The following is an 18,630-nucleotide window of genomic DNA, read 5'->3' as shown; positions in this document are numbered from 1 at the left end:
GCCATGGGCAGGGACACCTTCCACTAGAGCAGGTTGCTCCAAGCCCCTGTGTCCAACCTGGCCTTGAACACTGCCAGGGATGGGGCAGCCACAGCTTCTCTGGGCACCCTGTGCCAGCACCTCAGCACCCTCACAGGGAAGAACTGCCTAAGATTTGATCTAAATCTACCCTGTTTAAGTTTAAACCCATCACCCCTTGTCCTATCGCTACAGTCACTGATGAAGAGTCTCTTTCCAGCATCCCTGTAGCCCCCTTCAGATACTGGAAGGCTCTATAAGGTCTCCACGCACCCTTCTCTTCTCCAAAACATCTTTGCTTACTACTATTTACAGTAAGCAAAACATCTTTGCTTACTATTATTTACAACCTTATGCCTATGGCTGGATTTTTGCCCATGAGACATTCTACCTATGGCTTAGTCCTGCTGCAGATGGCAGCTAGCCAGCTTGCCCATAAATGCTTCCCTTCCCTGAAAGCTGGTCAAGCTGGCTGTGTTACCCAGAAGTGTGCCTGAGGTGCCGTCATACAGAGAAGACTCCCAGGCTCAGATGCAGCAGGGCCTTCATGCTCAGGAAGCCATGGGAATGCTCCTCTCTGACTGACATACTGCTTTGTCCATTGCCCTGGAGGGAACCTAGCAACCCCACAAGGCCATTGTGTTCATCCCGACCCTGAGCCAGATGGAAAATTTCTTTTCACAGACTGCTTCAAGCATGTTTCCTCTGTTGAACCATCCAGGAAAGAATCTCTCTGTGGTCTCTGCCGTGCTCACTCTAACATCAGCACATGGATTCCAGTCTTCTTCCTGCTCAGACAGCAAGACCAGAGCTCTTGACATTGCGATTCAGTTACCATGACTTTTTCCTTCTCTCAGGAGACTCTTTAATTCTTCATTAGCATCTGGCAAATAAGAACCTTCCTGATATCTCCCTTTGGATTTGCCAGATTGGCTGATCTTCCAGGCTTATTTTTTTATTATTATTATTATTTTCCTATTTTTATTTATGTCATTTTGCTGAGTCTCATGATTTAAAGATTTGTTTTAAAATCCCCTTTGGGGCTGAAGTCAAGCTATTATCCGTGAATCATTCAGGAATAGGCAGTTGGATACACATATATCTTTCCCAAGCATAAGTAACACTGCAAAAATATTACCTTTAGGGGAATTTGTATTAAAAGCCAAATGAAAAAAACGTACATCTTAATTTTGTGACTCCAAAGCCCATCTTCTTACTGACGCTGATGTGTTCAGCATTTTCTGTGGCACTGAATCTACTGTCCAGCCCTTCTTCTTCGAGGATGAACCAAGCAGCTAAAAAGGCAGCTCCTGGGTAGGGCAGTGTTGAGGTGAGATAATGGATAGCTTGGTTTGAGGGCATGATGAGGGCAATGTCTAACACCAAGCTTGGAGGTCCCAGGTACTCTATTCAGTCCCCTTTCAACACTGAGCCATGCTCTTTACCACAGGTCAAGAAAAACACTCATGATGAAGAGCTCATCAGGTGACCCACAATTAATGGTCAGTGGTATCCAGGACAGAGCCCAATTCCTGGCTTCACTACAAGCATGAGAAAGCTGAAGGGCCAACATTGCCTTCCACAATGTAAAAAGGAGATATGTGGTCCTGCTCTTCACCTCATGAAAGAATTGCCTTAATCATCTTCAAAGCTTTGTTATTTGAACCCATGTAAAAGAGTAGCCAGGGTAGTTGTAGTCTGTGCCCTGGACAAGCTGTGGCACCCTCTCAGCAAGATCTCATAGCTTAGATCCTGGGAAGCAGCATGCCTCTCATGACTCCTCAGCAGGCCAGCAGATGGGCTTCTCAGTGCCCATACAGAGAGTCACCCACCACCAGCACTCATTGTCCCTTTTGGTGGTATCTACTGTGTGCTGCTGGGACAGTTTCTCCTTGTAGACCTTACTCATGGGTGTCTACAGCTTTTAAAGCTTCATATCTGGTTTTGGTTGTAAAGCTGGAGGATAGAGACTGAAGTGGAATTCTGCTTTTACAGGTCATCAGGGTTCAAGATGCCTCTTTCTCTGTGGTGTTCACCACAGGAGCACTGTTGAAGTAAATCTGTTCTTGGCCCTTCTACAGACCCAGAGCTTTATATACCTATACATCAGCCCCTCTGCAGTAGCAGGCCACAATCCTTTAATTATTCCTTTATCTTGAGCACATCTTTCTTCTTTATAGATCTCTAATGAAAGATATTCAGTATATTCAGGGCAATGAAGCTTTGCGCATAGTGCTACCATGAGACAGTCAGGTCCTTGGAAGGAGAACGCAATAAATGTAATGATCTTCTGGGGATTTACCACTGCTGCTTTCAGCAGTGTGTCACCAGGTCAGTGCCCTCCTAAGAAACCTGGCATATTGAACCTTCTATGGGTCCCCTCGCCTACCTGTAATAGTATCACATAAGCACATTCCCAGTGGTACCCAGCAAATGAGTTTAGCTACGGCTTGCTCAGGAACCAAGCTAACTGCTAGGCGTTAGTTATACTGCTAAAACAACAACAACAACAAGGAAATAGAAAACAAAAGAGTCAGTTTATGGTCACAATCCCTCAGAGCAAGAGCTGTAGAGCAGACTGGAGCAGACGAAGTTCTTCATGGCACCTGGCCCGAAGCCTTTCTTGGGGCCCATGCAGTTCCCCAGTGGTCCTACAACATAATTATTCTCTAGTGGAGTTGTGAATCTCTGGAAGAGGAGGAGGTGCTGTGTGGCAGCCCACCAGAGTGGATCTCCACTCAGAAACACATGGTTTGCATTGCATGCCCTGTGATGTGACATGAGGGCATATGGAGGTAATTAAGGGTGATGGGACAATGCTGGAGGACTGCATAGTCAGGTCTTTAAGGCTTTTTGGGAATGGTCTATGGAGTGAACTGTTCCCTGGACCAAATTTATCTGGAGAAGTCTAAGTAGACCATGCTAAACAAATTAGCACTGTGCACAATTCAAGACTTGAAATTACTTATTAGCTTTCTGCTAGGTGTTAGTGTAGATGTACCTGTGTGGCTTTTCACTATGTCACCCATCACCACTGTAGGAGGCTCACTGATGAAACTCTTCCAGTGATGGAAGTCTTATCCTGCATAGGAAAGAAACTGATGCATAAGAAGTTTGGCAACTCCAATTGCAAGAGGAATTAGAGATGTGTGCAAGGCTACGGGAATATGATGTCATTGGTATCACAGAAACATGGTGGGATGGCTCCTATGACTGGAATGTCGGAATGGAAGGTTACAGGCTGTTTAGAAAAGACAGGCCAGGCAGACGGGGAGGGGGCGTTGCTATCTATGTCAGTGATAGGCTAGAGAGTATGGAACTCTGTCTGGGGATGGGTGATGAGGTAACAGAGTGTTTGTGGGTCAGGATCAAAGGGAAAACAGCAACAGGGGACATTACGGTGGGGATCTGTTACAGGCCGCCTGATCAAGAGGACTCTGTGGATGAAGCGCTCTACAGACAGATAGGAGCAGCCTCACGCTCGCAGGCCCTGGTCCTCATGGGGGACTTCAACCATCCTGACATCTGTTGGAGGGATGGTACGGCCTGGCACAAGCAATCCAGGAGGTTCCTCAATTGTGTGGAAGACAACTTCCTCTTTCAAGCAGTAGAGGAGCCGACGAGGAGAGGTGCCATGCTGGACCTTGTGCTCACCAACAGGGAGGGACTGGTTGGAAATGTAACGCTCCAGGGCAGCCTTGGCTCTAGTGATCACGAGATGGTTGAGTTTGAGATCCTCAGGACAGTGAGAAGAGCGTGCAGCAAGCTCACTGCCCTGGACTTCAAGAAAGCAGACTTTGGCCTCTTCAGGAACCTCCTTAGTAAGGTTTCATGGGATACAGTCCTAGAGGGCAGGGGGGCCCAAGACTGCTGGTCGGTATTCAAGGATCACCTGCTACGTGCTCAAGAGTGTTGCATCCCGACTAGAAGAAAGTGCAGCAGGAGGGCCAGGAGACCTCCATGGATGGACAAGGAGCTGCTGAGGAAACTTAGAGGGAAAAAAGAAGCTTATAGAAGGTGGAAGCAAGGACAGGCGGCCTGGGGAGAATACAGGAGCATTGCCCGAGAAGCTAGGGACCAGGTTAGGAAAGCTAAGGCCCAGCTAGAATTAAGTTTGGCAAGGGATGTAAAAGATAACAGGAAAGGATTCTATAGATACGTAGCAAATAAAAGACAGGCTAGGGACAATGTAGGCCCTCTCCAGAAGCTATCAGGAGAACTGGCTACCATGGGTTTGGAGAAGGCTGAGGTTCTTAATGACTTCTTTGCCTCAGTCTTCACCAGCAAATGCTCTGACCACACAACCCAAGTCTTGGAAAGCAAATGCAGGGACTGTGAGAACGAAGACCTTAGGCCCACTGTAGGAGAGGATCGGGTTCGAGACCATCTTAAGAACCTGAACGTGCACAAGTCCATGGGACCTGATGAAATCCATCCACGGGTCCTGAAGGAGCTGGCGAATGAAGTTGCTAAGCCACTGTCCATCATATTCAAAAAATCCTGGCAGTCAGGTGAAGTTCCCGATGACTGGAAGAAGGGTAATATAACCCCCATTTTCAAGAAGGGGAAGGTGGAAGACCCGGGGAACTACAGACCAGTCAGTCTCACCTCTGTGCCTGGCAAAATCTTGGAACAGTTTCTCCTGGAAAACATGCTAAGGCACATGAAAAACAACGAGGTGGTTGGTGACAGCCAACATGGCTTCACTAAGGGGAAATCCTGCCTGACCAATTTGGTGGCCTTCTATGATGGAGCCACGGAACTGATGGACAGCGGCAGAGCAGTTGATGTCATCTACCTGGACTTGTGCAAAGCATTCGACACTGTCCCACATGACATCCTTGTCTCTAAATTGGAGAGACATCAATTTGATAGATGGACCACTCGGTGGATAAAAAACTAGCTCGATGGCCGCACGCAAAGAGTTGTGGTAAATGGCTCGATGTCCAGTTGGAAACCTGTAACGAGTGGTGTCCCTCAGGGATCGGTGTTGGGACCGGTCCTGTTCAACATCTTTGTCGGTGACATGGACAGTGGGATTGAGTGCGCCCTCAGCAAGTTTGCCGACGACACCAAGCTGTGTGGTTCGGTTGATACGCTGGAGGGAAGGGATGCCATCCAGAGGGACCTTGACACGCTTGTGAGGTGGGCCGATGCCAACCTTATGAAGTTTAACCAAGGCAAGTGCAAGGTCCTACACCTGGGTCGGGGCAACTCCAGGCACTGCTACAGACTGGGCAGAGAAGAGATTCAGAGCAGCCCTGCAGAAAAGGACTTGGGGGTGTTGGTTGACGAGAAGCTTAACATGAGCCGGCAGTGTGCGCTTGCAGCCCAGAAAGCCAACCGTATCCTGGGCTGCATCAAAAGAAGCGTGACCAGCAGGTCGAAGGAGGTGATCCTGCCCCTCTACTCTGCTCTTGTGAGACCCCACTTGGAGTACTGCGTACAGTTCTAGTGTCCTCAACATAAAAAGGACATGGAGCTGTTGGAGCGAGTCCAGAGGAGGGCCACGAGGATGATAAGAGGGCTGGAGCACCTCCCATATGAAGACAGGCTGAGAAAGTTGGGGCTGTTCAGCCTGGAGAAGAGAAGGCTGCGTGGTGACCTCATAGCAGCCTTCCAGTATCTGAAGGGGGTCTACAAGGATGCTGAGGAGGGACTCTTCATCAGGGACTGTAGTGGTAGGACAAGGGGTAATGGGTTCAAACTTAAACAGAGGAAGTTTAGATTAGATATAAGGAAGAAGTTCTTTACAGTGAGGGTGGTGAAGCACTGGAATGGGTTGCCCAGGGAGGTTGTGGATGCTCCATCCCTGGCGGTGTTCAAGGCCAGGTTGGACAGAGCCTTGAGCCACATGGTTTAGGGCAAGGTGTCCCTGCCCATGGCAGGGGGGTTGGAACTAGATGATCTTAAGGTCCTTTCCAACCCTTACGATTCTATGATTCTATGATTCCTCTTAAGAGATGAGGAGACCAACGACATTAAGGGTGAAATCCATCAAGAGTAATTTTGTTTGCCCATGATGTGGTTGCCCATAAGCCTGGAGTCTGAGACCTGCTGAGATACCCAAATTCACTTAGGTGATTCACAAAATACCCACAATTTTCAGGATATTTGATGCCTCAGAAACATCCGTACGGCAATGACTCCCATCAGTAGTCCAGATTCATGGAATTGCTTTGAGAATAGCTCCAACGTGAATTTTAAGGGGAATGAAGGGCAAGGGAATGAAGAGCAATTTCAGTCTAGTCCTGCTGATGTGCTGCAATTTAGAGGACAGCTTTGGAGACATCACCAGGACCATATTGCCTAGAGTTTAGGGGACAGGTTTGGGGACCATGAATTAGACCAGTAAATGACCAAAACAAGGCTCTACTGCATTATACTTCTCTGCTGACAAGCAAACTGCACTCAGACCTCAGTTTTGAGATCCTGCTTGAGAGTGTTGGTGTTTTTCAGAGCCCTTCATCCCCTCCCAGGATGGTCTCTCTTGCCTTTGCAGCCACCCCACCATAACTCAGGCTGCCCTCCCTCCCCATGGGGACCCTGTACTCCAGATACGCACACTCTACCATGGGATTTGGCATGGCCAGGGAAAGCCTCTCCAACCATTAACTTGGGACAATGCAACACTGCTGGGAAGCGTTAGTCAGGGGAGGGGTCATTTCTACCTGGTTTTGGACAGATCAGGGTGCAGAAGTTGGAGTAAGCCAACTAATAGGACAAGGAGTAATGGCTTTAAATTAAACAGGAGAGATTTAGGTTAGATATAAGGAAGAAACTCTTCCCTGTGAGGGTGCTGAGGCGCTGGCACAGGGTGCCCAGAGAAGCTGTGGCTGCCCCATCCCTGGCAGTGTTCAAGGCCAGGTTGGACACAGGGGCTTGGAGCAACCTGCTCTAGTGGAAGGTGTCCATGCCCGTGGCAGGGGGTTGGAACTGGATGAGCTTGAGGTCCTTCCCAACCCAAACCATTCTATAATTCTCTGATTAAGTAGGCATGCTGTGCACACTGAGGCACGCAGGCAGCTCACTGCAGCTTTCATTGGCATGATGGAAGCTGTCACTTATCTGTGACACTGTTTATGCAGTCAGCTGGAAGGCTCACAAGCCTGAGGAATTCCACCCGATATCCCAATGCCATCATCCCCCAGAGAAAACGCCAGAGTCACTGTGAACATGCTGTCCTCCTCCCCACGCCAAGCAGCTCTTGGATCCGTCCTGGGAGGGCAGTGAACTCCCTCATCGCTCCAAGACACGCCACCAGCTCCAAGGAGGTGTTAACCCTCTAGGGACCGTGATATGTCTGCAGATGTCCAGTGAATGTGGTCATAGAATCATAGAATGGTTTGGGTTGGAAAGGACCTTAAGATCATCTAGTTCCAACCCCCTGCCACGGGCTCACCTCACTCTAGACCGTGTCACCCAAGACTCTGTCCACCCTGGGCTTGAACACTGCCAGGGATGGAGCAGGTCAACAGTAGATGGAGAAGAAGGTCGGGAAAGATTGGTCAGAAGCTCAGACTCCCAGTCCCACGCATAGACAGAAATCCTTGCGGATGTTCAGCCCATCCTCCTGTAGCTTGGCAGCTGCATCAGGGAGGTTGTCCATCATGGGAGCCTGGGAAGGAGTTGGCAAGGAAGGATGCAAGCTGGATAATGACCATAAAGTGGCAACTTATGATTACTTTGGACCAGATTTAATTAATTTACTTTGTGAGAATCAGAAGAAAAGAGGGAAGAGAATGACTCTTTCTTTGGCCAGGAAAGCCCACAGTGAGCTACAGTACGTCCTACGTCAGTGTTTTTCCTATACCAGCTGCAATTCTCTTAACTTGCTGCTCTGATACATCCTGAGGGAGTCCTGAGACCCCTCCTGACCTTTGAGGCTACATTCATGAGAAGTTTCTGTGATGGAAAACCCACCACATGCCTAATCCTGCATATGGATTTCTGCAGCTTCCTCACTCAAGAACAGAATGGTTTGCACCTTGGGTAGATTTTCTTGTTTTCCATGAGTTTTGCCAATCATTTTCTAGCATCAACAGCCTCCTGTTGCAGGGACATCCCCAGCTGAGCAACAGGCTGTGAGACGAGACCTGTCTCCTTTTCTTTGCTTTTAACCTACCGCCTGCTAATCTCCGTCTCCTGTGATGCTGCTTGCAGTGGAAAAGCAGTGAATAATAGATTTCAATACAGATTCAAACTTAAACAGGGGAAGTTCAGGTTAGATATAAGAGAGAAGTTCTTCCCTGTGAGGGTGGTGAGGCCCTGGAACAGGTTGTCCAGAGAAACTGTGATTGCCCCATCCCTGTCAGTGTTCAAGGCCAGGTTGGACGGAGTCTTGGATGACATGGTTTAGTGTGAGGTGTCCCTGCCCATGGCAGGGGGGTTGGAACTAGATGATCTTAAGGTCCTTTCTGACCCTAACTATTCTATGATTCTATGATTTTTATTTACCTTCTCCATGACATTCCACCAACACTTGCAAGGTCCAACTCTCCATAAGCTATTTTTGTCCAGGGATTGACATCCTGATTGATATGAGCTATCCTGATAAGGAAAAAGGGTTCCCGATACAAAGCCCATCCCAAGCAACAGCAAAGCCCCTTGTCAGTATGAACAATCCTGCTGGTCCTCACATTTCCCATATTCATGGTGGGACAGCATTGGGGCATGACTTTGACACGTTTTTTTTCCCACCTGCTGTCACGTCTGCAGCATTTTTGTGCCGTGGTCTCTTTGGTACACGCTCTAAAGCAAAGACCTTTTAAAACAAGGATGCCCTTGCCAACTGCAGCAGAAAGCAGGCCTCATCACAGATTCTGGCTGCGTACTGGGAGCCAAGGCCAGAATTTAGCTTGGACTGGGTCCATTTTCATTTGTGCATTTGTCTTTTCTTCTTGTTTTGCTTTATTTTTCTGAGCGCTGAATACTGGGACCAGCAACTCTCCAAACAATCCAAGTGATATCACCTTCGAGTGAGTCATGGGGAGGGCAGGGTGGAGAAGTGCAGGCAAGGAAAGATCATGAGATTGTGCTAAGTCAAACAAGCTAAAAAATAAATGGGATATGTGTTTGGATATGTGGAGGGAAGATTGCATCATCTACCAGCCAACGCAGGGTGCCACAGTGGTGGGGACCATTTCCATGGCTTCAGAGATGTATACCTGGATGGTTTTGTCCCAGATGTGAGTAAAGTGATATTAACTAGGGGAAAAAATGCATATAAACACATATGTCCTGTGCACACACACGGTAAGGTCAGCAAATAAATCACTCTTGTTTTCACTTCAGAGCACATACTTTATCGGCTCAACTTTGGCACCACCAAGAAAATGATATTTAATCTTCAGCTCATGTTTGGTCTGAGTCCAGTCTCTTTGCACAGTGCAGGATGGCTTTCCCTGAGCTCATCTGCAGCTTTCTTAATTTCTTAATGATTCTGAAGGTAATTCTCTTGGATTGCAACAGGACCTGCAGCTGATGCTCAGACCCAGCTCTGTCAATAGGATTCAGGCTTTGAAAGATGTGGAATGACCTTTTATAAACTCATGAAAGCTATAAAGACTCCAAATAGACTTTCAAGCCCCCAGCAGTATTTGAATCACAGAATCATAGAATAGTTTGGGTTGGAAAGGACCTTAAGATCATGTAGTTCCAACCTCCTGCCATGTGCAGGGTCACCACACACTAAACCATGTCATTTATTAGAAGACAAAGTCCTCAGCAGGATCTCATAAGCCAACATGGAGCCATCTCAACAAGGCAGTAGAGAATATAAGGGATGAGGCTCTGCATCCCATCCTACATGGAAGCATCCTACACTGAGATACAACCAGGATCCTCCATCCACCAGGAGAGCAAGCACCACTGGGTAGGCAGTCAGGGTGGAGAAGGGTCACCTCAAAGGTTTGTCCCTATTGTCCCTATTCCCCAAGCTGTCTCTGTGTTTCACATGTGGATTTGCTTAGGTTGGATGGAGACTTCCTTGCTGGGAGCTCTACACCCAGAAGCAGCAGTCCTGTTCAAGCAGAACAAAGGCAAGCCAAGTCTCTGTTGTCTTCTCCCTGTGAGGGCTCTGGAGTTTCAGATGCTCCAGTCGTGGCAAGGAGCTGCTGGATTCCAGCACACATACTGCATGTATTGTCAGTGCTCACCACACTAAGACCACCCCATGGGTGGGTGTCCTCAAGGTGCGTGTCACCACCTCCTCCTTTGGAAAGCACACCAAGCTTTGCCATGAAGTGTTGAGCTGGATGCCCAAGAGAGGTGTCCAGAGGGCTGATTTTGAGTGAGTAGGAAGAGCTCCTCTTTGAAACAAGACCACGTTTCAGAAATCTCTATTGTGTCACAGTCCTACAATACTTGCTCTTCCCATTCTTTGATACTGCCCTGTTCTGGCTTTGATGCTTTTGGGACCAGATCATCAAAAAGTGCTCTTACACTGGGATATCTAGTGCTGGTGCATCACTCTCTGCTCCTATACCTGAGGTTTTACTCACATTTTCTATTTCTGGACCTTGGACTCATCCAGCTCAGCCTGAGCTCTTCAAGTGCCTATTACTCCACACACGCATCCTAACAATACATATGCTGCTATATAGTAACTGTTAAAAAGCCCAGTCCAAAACTCTTCCTCTCACAAAATGCTGTCACACAGTTGTGTATGTGAAATCAAGAGCTATTTTCTTCCATTATTTACTCATTCCCTAAATAAATCCCTTCAAATCTTCCTTACGTGCAGCCTCCCAGTGCCTATCTATGAGAGTCTTATGCTCCAGCATGTGCAAAGTTAGCAGCCAAGGACCTGTTCTGGGGACCCCCTGCCTAGTTCTGTTCATTCCAGCGTGATCAAATAGGAAAACTATGGATGCACTCAGTACACGTCTCTTCCAAGGGGCACGCTTATTTGCATGGTAATTAAGATGGCAATGAGCCCCTTGTCTTCAGATGTACTCAAGGTTCTAGCCAGTGAAAAACAGCCAAAGTTGAACTTCAGAGAATTGATAGAGTTGGATTTTTCTTCTTTTCAATTTGTATCTTTTATCTGGACAAAGCTTGTAGTACAGAAACTTCGCTGAGCTTCTGAAGACTGGATATGTTATTATTTTAGCAACCACCAGGCTGTTTAAGCAAGCACCAATCTTTTAAGTAGCCCGGCTTAAGCAGTAATTACTGGTCTCATTTCTAAAGGGACCTTTCTTTTATTTGCTTTGTTACCATAGCTTTTTGTTTTCTTTCTCTTGCTCTGAAAGTTGAAAAAATGCTACATAAATCTGCAGCTCCTCTGAGAACCCAGTGTATGCTGCAAGCAGGGTTCACAGCAACGCTGTGAAAGAGGTTATGGTGATTAACCCTCTTCTCCAGTGGGGAAACTGAGGCATGAAACCACTCCCTGACAAGGGAATGAAAAGGATTACATGTTTAATGAAGTCCTTCACCTGTTTTGGCCCCAAACAATCACACTGAACTATGGCAGGGCCAAGCTGGGACAATGCAATGTCAGGGCTGAGAGACAGGGATCGCCTTGCAGAGAGCACAGGGTCCCCAGGCAGGATGGAAAGGGGGGAGTCAGATCCATCCACTATTGCCAAGACCTGAGATAGAATCACAGAATGGTTTGTGTTGGAAGGGACCTTAAAGCTCATCCAGTTCCAACCCCCTGCTACAGGCAGCACACCTTCCACTAGAGCAGGTTGCTCCAAGCCCTGTCCAGCCTGGCCTTTAACACTGCCAGGGATGGGGCATTCATTTTCCTTGGGCAGCCTGTTCCAGTGCCTCACCACCCTCTCAAAGGAGAGGTGGAGGAGAGGAATTGATTCCAGGCTTGGAAAGCCACCACTGGTCCTCACTGACCAGAGCATCGGAGAGTTACTGTAGATCCAGGCTGGTGGGCTGAAGACAACATGAGAAAGTGGGAAGGCTCAAAGCCATGTTTGGATGGGGAGCAAAGGAGATGCTACATGCAATACAAAGGAGGATTGTCCCCAGCACCACTGGGGTGTTTAAAAGCTCCTGGTTAAACACTCAGGGGTGGTGGTTTTGCTGTAGTTAGAACTGGATGTGGTGATTCAAGCAGCCCAGCACTGACCTATAAAGCTGTCACTGTCCCAGAAGGAATAAAACACAACCAAGGTGGTATCATTGCCTCTACAAAACCTAACCCTGGTGCTATTGCTCTGGTCAAAACCACAGGCTATACCACCAGAGGCTGCTTATTTGACTGCAAATTCCATTCATTTCCATGAAGGCCCCAGGTCTTGCCAGCACAGAGACATCAGTCCTGCTTATTGTCTTTATCCAGTGCTTCCTCAGCACATATAGACACCCAGCGTGTACTCCAGCTCTAAGACTTGGATTGGCCTTCAGCATGCTGCATGGCTTCGTCTATGCTTTCCCTGCCTAACCATCAGTAAATACTGATATCTGTCTATCTTCTCCCATGTCCCCGTGATGGAGTAGCCCACATACCTAATGTTGAGTCTGTCTGCAATTTGGCCACTTTTTAAGGATGGTGTAAGAAAGCTTTGCTGGAACCAGTGCTCTGGATTTCCTGGATGATGTTTTCCTCCAGCAGTCAGCTTGGAGAGCTTTTATGCAGTGTCAGGCCCAAATTTCTTGTTCCTGGCACCTGTTCTACTGTTTTGACACCAGGCTTTTGAGCACAGGGCAAATAATAATGCTATCCAGAGCTAATGTTATTTACTAAAATACAAATTAACACTTGGTCACATGGCGGCATGATTTGTCATCCAGCTAAAATTACAAGAAATTACGGCTGAGTCAGAAAGTTATTTCAGATGTAGTGGGGAATGCTGAGAGTGATGGGGCCATGCGGGAGCAACACTGACATCTTCTGGCTGCAGGAAACGCCTCCGGCTTTTCCACCAAGAAAAAACCACCAGGAACCTCCAATACAAAAGCGTAGAGTTGGGGTGGACAACAGAGTTTACACGGAGTGGTGGAAATTGTCTGAGCCCACATTAAGAGTCCACATTACATCACTATGGAATTTAAACAGAGGGTGTGTGGCATTGATGACCCAAAATACATATAGGAGGTGAAGAGGTGTTGCTCTTCTGTCAGTGTGGGTGACAGGGTTGTATCTACCCTTTTGCATTGCAGGGTGAACTGTGCAGTGCAAAACATAGGAAAAGCAGGTACCAAGAATCGATCCATGCAAAAAAGCCAAGCAACAATTTTCTCTGTCTGATCTGGAATGGGACCTGTTGGCTTTGTGCTGATAAACACAAAGGAGGCATGGGGACCATTGAACCTATTCCCCGAAGTGATGCCTTCATCCCCTGCTCTATGGTCTCAGAAAGCATCCTGGGCCATAGGTATGAAAGATACCTCTCGGGTGCAAGCCTTCTGCATCAATTCAGAGCTGGATGGCTGAAACCACAGTGATGCAAACAGCTTTGGCCATAGGCTTGTTGGGTCCTCCACCAGGACCTCTCCTAGAGAGTGGATCCCCTTCAAAACACAATGTGTGCTGGACTGGGGAGGCAGGTGGCTGGGTGGTTACCTGGAGAGAGGTGTGAGAGAAGTCCTCCATCCCCACCACCCATACTTGTGTAGCTTCTGCAACAATTACCAGCCTCCCTCCAAGCTGCATGTGATTGCCACAATGGCTCACAGCTGTGTTTGAGGGTGCTGGATCTATTGCTAAGAGCCCTTTTACAGTGGGAACTAGGAAGCTCCTGCCAAAGACATAGTATTATCCACCCTTATCACTTTAGGGCTGATGCCTTGCAGTCCTGCAGTGGCCAGCTCTTCACTGTGATTGTAACAGCATTGCTAGCCAAAGACCTAATGGCAGAACCACATCTTTTCCAGAGGTCTCTCTTCTTCCAGACTGTTCTAACCATACTCTATGCTGCCATCCCCTTCCCCTTCCTCTAACCATGTTTCTTTTAATCTCTTCCAAGGTTCTTTCTTCCCATCTCTGAAGCCCTCTGAAGTCGTCTTCAAGGTCATCTTCTGGCTGGGATACTTCAATAGCTGCGTGAACCCCATCATCTACCCGTGCTCCAGCAAAGAGTTCAAGCGAGCTTTCATCAGGCTGCTCAAGTGCCAATGCCACCGCAGAAGAAGGCCCATATGGCGTGTATATGACCACCACTGGCGAGGGGCCTCCATGAGCAGCTCAGTGCAAGACTCTGAGACAGACCTGAGGCCCAGGATTAACACCCTGAACAGCTCGTTCCTATTTAACTCCTCCTTGCAGGAGAGACCCAGTAAGAGGCGAACACTCAGCTTCAAGGGCTGGAAAATGCTCACTCCTTTCCAGAAACCAGCATCCACCCAACTGAAGGAGAAGATGAACAGCCTTTCTAACAAAATCCGGGGTGGCTCCAGCAAAGGAGGGATGACAGCCACCTACAAAACAGAGGTGGAGTCTGTCTCCATCGGGATCCCTCATGACTTCACGGAAACTATTGACTACCAAACCTATGACTTAACAGACTGCTGCGGGCTGAGAGAAACAGATATTTGAACCCACTGGGACAGCTCTTGATGGTTTCTTTAGAGGTATCTAGCAGGAAAGTGAAGGGATACCTGTGGGTCTGTCAGGCAGACTGGAAGCAGCAATCAGGTATAAAATGCAGTTGCCCAAAGGTTGTCAAAGCACCCCCCACGCAGAGGTCGGCCTCTTCTGTGGGATCATGGGTTCCTCAAATAAGAGCCAGTGGCACATCCCATTTTAATGAGCCACAGCGTGAGAGGAAGATGTGGGGTGGATATGGCCTTAGGACAAGAGCTGTTTCCTCCAGTGAATGGTTATCTTTGATTCTGGAAGAAGCTGTGCTATTAAGGGAAACCAGGATGTCTCCTTTGCCTTAAAAATACCACCATCAAATCTAATGGAAAGCTCGAACCCCTACAGATGCCAACCCTGCCTTAGTACATGTACTCACGTTCCCATCCAGAGGCAGCATCCAGAAAGAACTCTGCCAAGCAGTAGCTGGCAGCTCATCCTTTAGATAATGGGTTGGGAGCGTGTAGGTCTACAGGGTTGGATAAGACCTCCAGGAGAGGCCTTTGCTTTGGGGGGTGAGCAGACTGTGGTATTCCCAAGCAGGGTAGGGGCATCCTGACTCTCTGCCATCATGTGCAGTGACCACAGCTTTGTCCCTTCCATGTAACCTGGTTTTAGGCCAGAGGAGCAGTCCAGTTGTGTACACTGATGTCAATGGGTGTGCAGGTCTCTCTTCTGTAATTCCAACCTGTGATGCATTTCTCATTTCACTTTCCAGTGAAACACTTGTAACCCATCTTGCTCTAGTGCACATCACTCTGTGATACAGAGAGAAAGCAGCTCCTTTTGGTGTTGGCCATCCCCAACCTTTTCTGTCCCCTTCTTGCTCTTGTTGTTGTCCCTCTAAGACAACACAGAATAAAGATGTATCCCAGGGGCTTCACTCAGGTCTGTAGTCAACCTGCTCTGTGGCTCAGGAAAGGCGGGATGGCTCAGTTTGAGCCCTCTACTGCCCATCTAAAATGGAGCTGATGTGCACTTGGAGCTCCCTCATGTAGGTTGATCTTCTCCCCCAGCAGGGTCATGCCCATGTCTCTTCGCTAAAGTGACTTCCCATATACCTGATACATCAAAGCCTTTGGTGGTTGTCAACAATGGCCCTTGGTTATGTCTTTTAGCATGGGCAAACGCAGTGTCAATAAGGAGAACTTTTGCCCTGCTCACAACCCCAGAGTGAGAGTTCTCCTTAGGAGGACACCATGGCCTTCTCCAGGGATCTCAGGGAGGTTGGTGCCATGACAGGCCCACCTCAGCCAGGCTCACACAAACAGTGTTTGCAACTCAGAAGATCACCTAAAACCTACTTGACCATGTATCGCAAGCACTGGTTTTATCAAATGTCAGACTAGCAATGAGTGATCATCAGATTAAGCTGTGAGCAGAGGCAGGAGACACGTAGGTGATGGAGGCAAAGTCTGGATCTGAGGTGCAATGTCTCAAGCCAAGTGACTCTAGAGCAGAACATGAAGTTGAGGAGTGGAAACATGAAACTGAATGTGTCCTGGGTGGAAACTCATCCACATTAGCACTTTCTCCAAACCCCATTAGGAATCTTTCCTGCATGTGCCTACAGCACATCTAGCTAAAGGTGGCTATCAAAGCAAGATGAAAGGCTCCTAGGCACAGCACAGAGAATGTCACATTTCTTTTTCTGTTCAATTGCTTTAAAGGAAATCAAATCAGAGGAAAAGTCAGTCTGTGGTTTCTTACTTTTATGTACAGTGCATACTGAGACATGACACCTGGGGCTGGCCCTATCTCAACACCCTTAACACCCTTCCGCCCTTTCCTCAAGGCAAGACTCCAAACTGGACAAATTACTGCACAAAGACCTGCAGATTTTGTCCAAATATCTTCCTCCCAGCAGCAAATCCCATCAAGGCACATGGGCAGCATTGCACTCACACTGAACCCAGACTCCTTACTGCCTGTATATTGCCCAGTGTCTGCAGAGGTTGCCAGCTTGAGAGGTTCAACCCTATAAAAGCAAGGGACTGATGCCCCGTGGGGAACCTCCATGGGGAAATGCATCTTATTTGTCCTTGTTTTTTTGACCTTCAAGGGAAGTGAGACCCTACAGAGGTGATGGAGTGACACAGAAGGCCATTTTGCAGTGTAAGGGCTGCAGATGCTGATGGTTTCCTGGGCTTTTTTGGGATCTTGGTGCGAAAGCACACTGCTGGCACTGGGGATGTAGTAGAGAAGGCATTGGGGAGAGAGCAGAGATGTCTGGAAAGTCAAAGTGAAAGCATTACTTCTGCCTTCCTTTCAGGATGCATGTGCACACATGCCAATATCAGAGGGACTAAATGCACCTAGACCTGCATTTTAGGACCCTGTTCTGGTGACAGTGCTTTGCAGGTCTAACGCAGGCAAGCGCATAATGAAAGCATTTTGGGGACACAGTTTAGGATGAGCTGATACAGATAGTATCAGACTTGAAAGTCTATTCAAGGGGGAAGATGAACATTTGCCATTAAATGCTCTCTGATGCTCAGGAGTCGATTTAGCTGGTGTCTCTCCATAGCCAGATGTCCACAGCACATGGTAACATCTGCATCCATGGCCATAAAGATACACATACATACTTTACTATATTTATACATATGTGTCACCTCCAAAATAGCACATTCTCCTATAGATGGGCAGACATCCTACAAATGGAGACCTTGCAGGGGCTTTTAGCAATCGCTGGCAAGCAGTTCATTCCCATGAATGACTTAACATTATTGCTTCCACTTACAGCCTCCAGCCCATTGAAAGCAACCACAAGGGAAATAAAGATTAGCCTGGAGGTTTACTGCCTCTCCATCCCAATTCTTTACAGACCTACGAGGGAGAAAATGAGGATAAAGGCTATTTAAGCACACATGCATATACACATAAAAATGCCCAAACTGGCTTATTTACTTACTGCATTTGATCTGGCACTGAGGTATACCCTGGAAGGTGCTGTAGGATAGTCTTGAGCTCTGCTGTGCTGCATTCAGGCAAAATACTTGTTTCTCACCTTAGGTAGAACCCCCTTTCATTTAGCATCTTGCATCAGAAGAAGCGATGCCAGGACTGGATTCTGAGGCTGTTCATGCAGAGCTTCATTTAGAGTAGACAGGATTGCCTTTGCTGGTAGGGGAGGAAGGACAATGTTGCATGAAGGATGACCTGAGTATCTAAAATTGTACATTTCGCTCTGATTCCCTTTATCTCCAAACTCTCCAAGTTCGGAAAAATGGGCTCAGACCTTCAGGAGGTGAATCTGGTCTGATCCCACTGACTTCTCTGGACCCACAATGGTGCGACCAGCTGAGGGTATGGCCCCATTTCTCCAGATCTGCCAAGCAGGCCATTTCCCAAAGCCCCCATACCTTGGTTATCCAGCAGCCCTCACCTCATTGCACTGGCTTTGTATCACTAATATCATCATCAGACCTTGCTTCAGCAAACCGAGTGATGAGGATGGTGAACAGGAACTTTTATGTCAGTAGACTCTTGAGAGTCCTACTTCAGGGGGAAGGAAGGTCCCTGTCAGCCTGAGCTGGACTGCAGTTGGGTTGCATTCCTATTGTTTACAGTGTGTATATAAGTGTACATTTTCTTTAGCAGACATTGGGATTTTTTATGTCTAGATTTTTATTTTTCATCCCCAGATGTATTTATTAGCCGGAGTCTTTCTGTTTTGTGATTCAAGTCCTGTCAGATTGATGTAAGCTCTATGAAACAGAATGCACATATTTTTGTTTGTTTGTACCAAATACATGCACAAACCTGTCTAAAACCTTGCTGTGAGTTGTGACTGTGTCTGATTTTTACAACAAGGGTTGTAGGGGATGAGGGAGGGAGGGAGAGAAACCTGCTAATTATCCACTATTGGTTTTTCTTAAGACTTTTCTTACAGTCTTTTATGTAATTTCACCAGGACAATCATTCCCACTTGCAAGAATTTATGGTAAGAATACAACAGAAGAGGACGATCTCAGCTTTATGCTGCACAGGGGTGAAGGGATGAAGCCACAACTTATCCCAGATGCTCCATGGAGCAGGAGGAATCTGGATGCAGCCATGAGCCATGG

General features: G+C 47.6%; 1 protein-coding gene across 1 annotated transcript in view; it reads left to right on the top strand.

Annotated features, from left to right (window-relative positions):
* ADRA1D (adrenoceptor alpha 1D) overlaps positions 1 to 18,335 on the top strand; it is a 53,258-nt gene extending 34,923 nt beyond the window's left edge. The window contains exon 2 of the mRNA XM_030492715.1: positions 13,950 to 18,335. Coding sequence (XP_030348575.1) covers positions 13,950 to 14,518 — 569 coding nt within the window. The 3' untranslated portion in view covers positions 14,519 to 18,335. The remainder of the gene's footprint in view (positions 1 to 13,949) is intronic.
* The last annotated feature ends 295 nt before the right edge of the window (positions 18,336 to 18,630 follow it).

The sequence above is a fragment of the Strigops habroptila genome, chromosome 7 (assembly GCF_004027225.2).
Source record: "Strigops habroptila isolate Jane chromosome 7, bStrHab1.2.pri, whole genome shotgun sequence".
Lineage (NCBI taxonomy): Eukaryota > Metazoa > Chordata > Aves > Psittaciformes > Psittacidae > Strigops > Strigops habroptila.
This window is presented reverse-complemented; position numbering and strand designations above follow the sequence as displayed.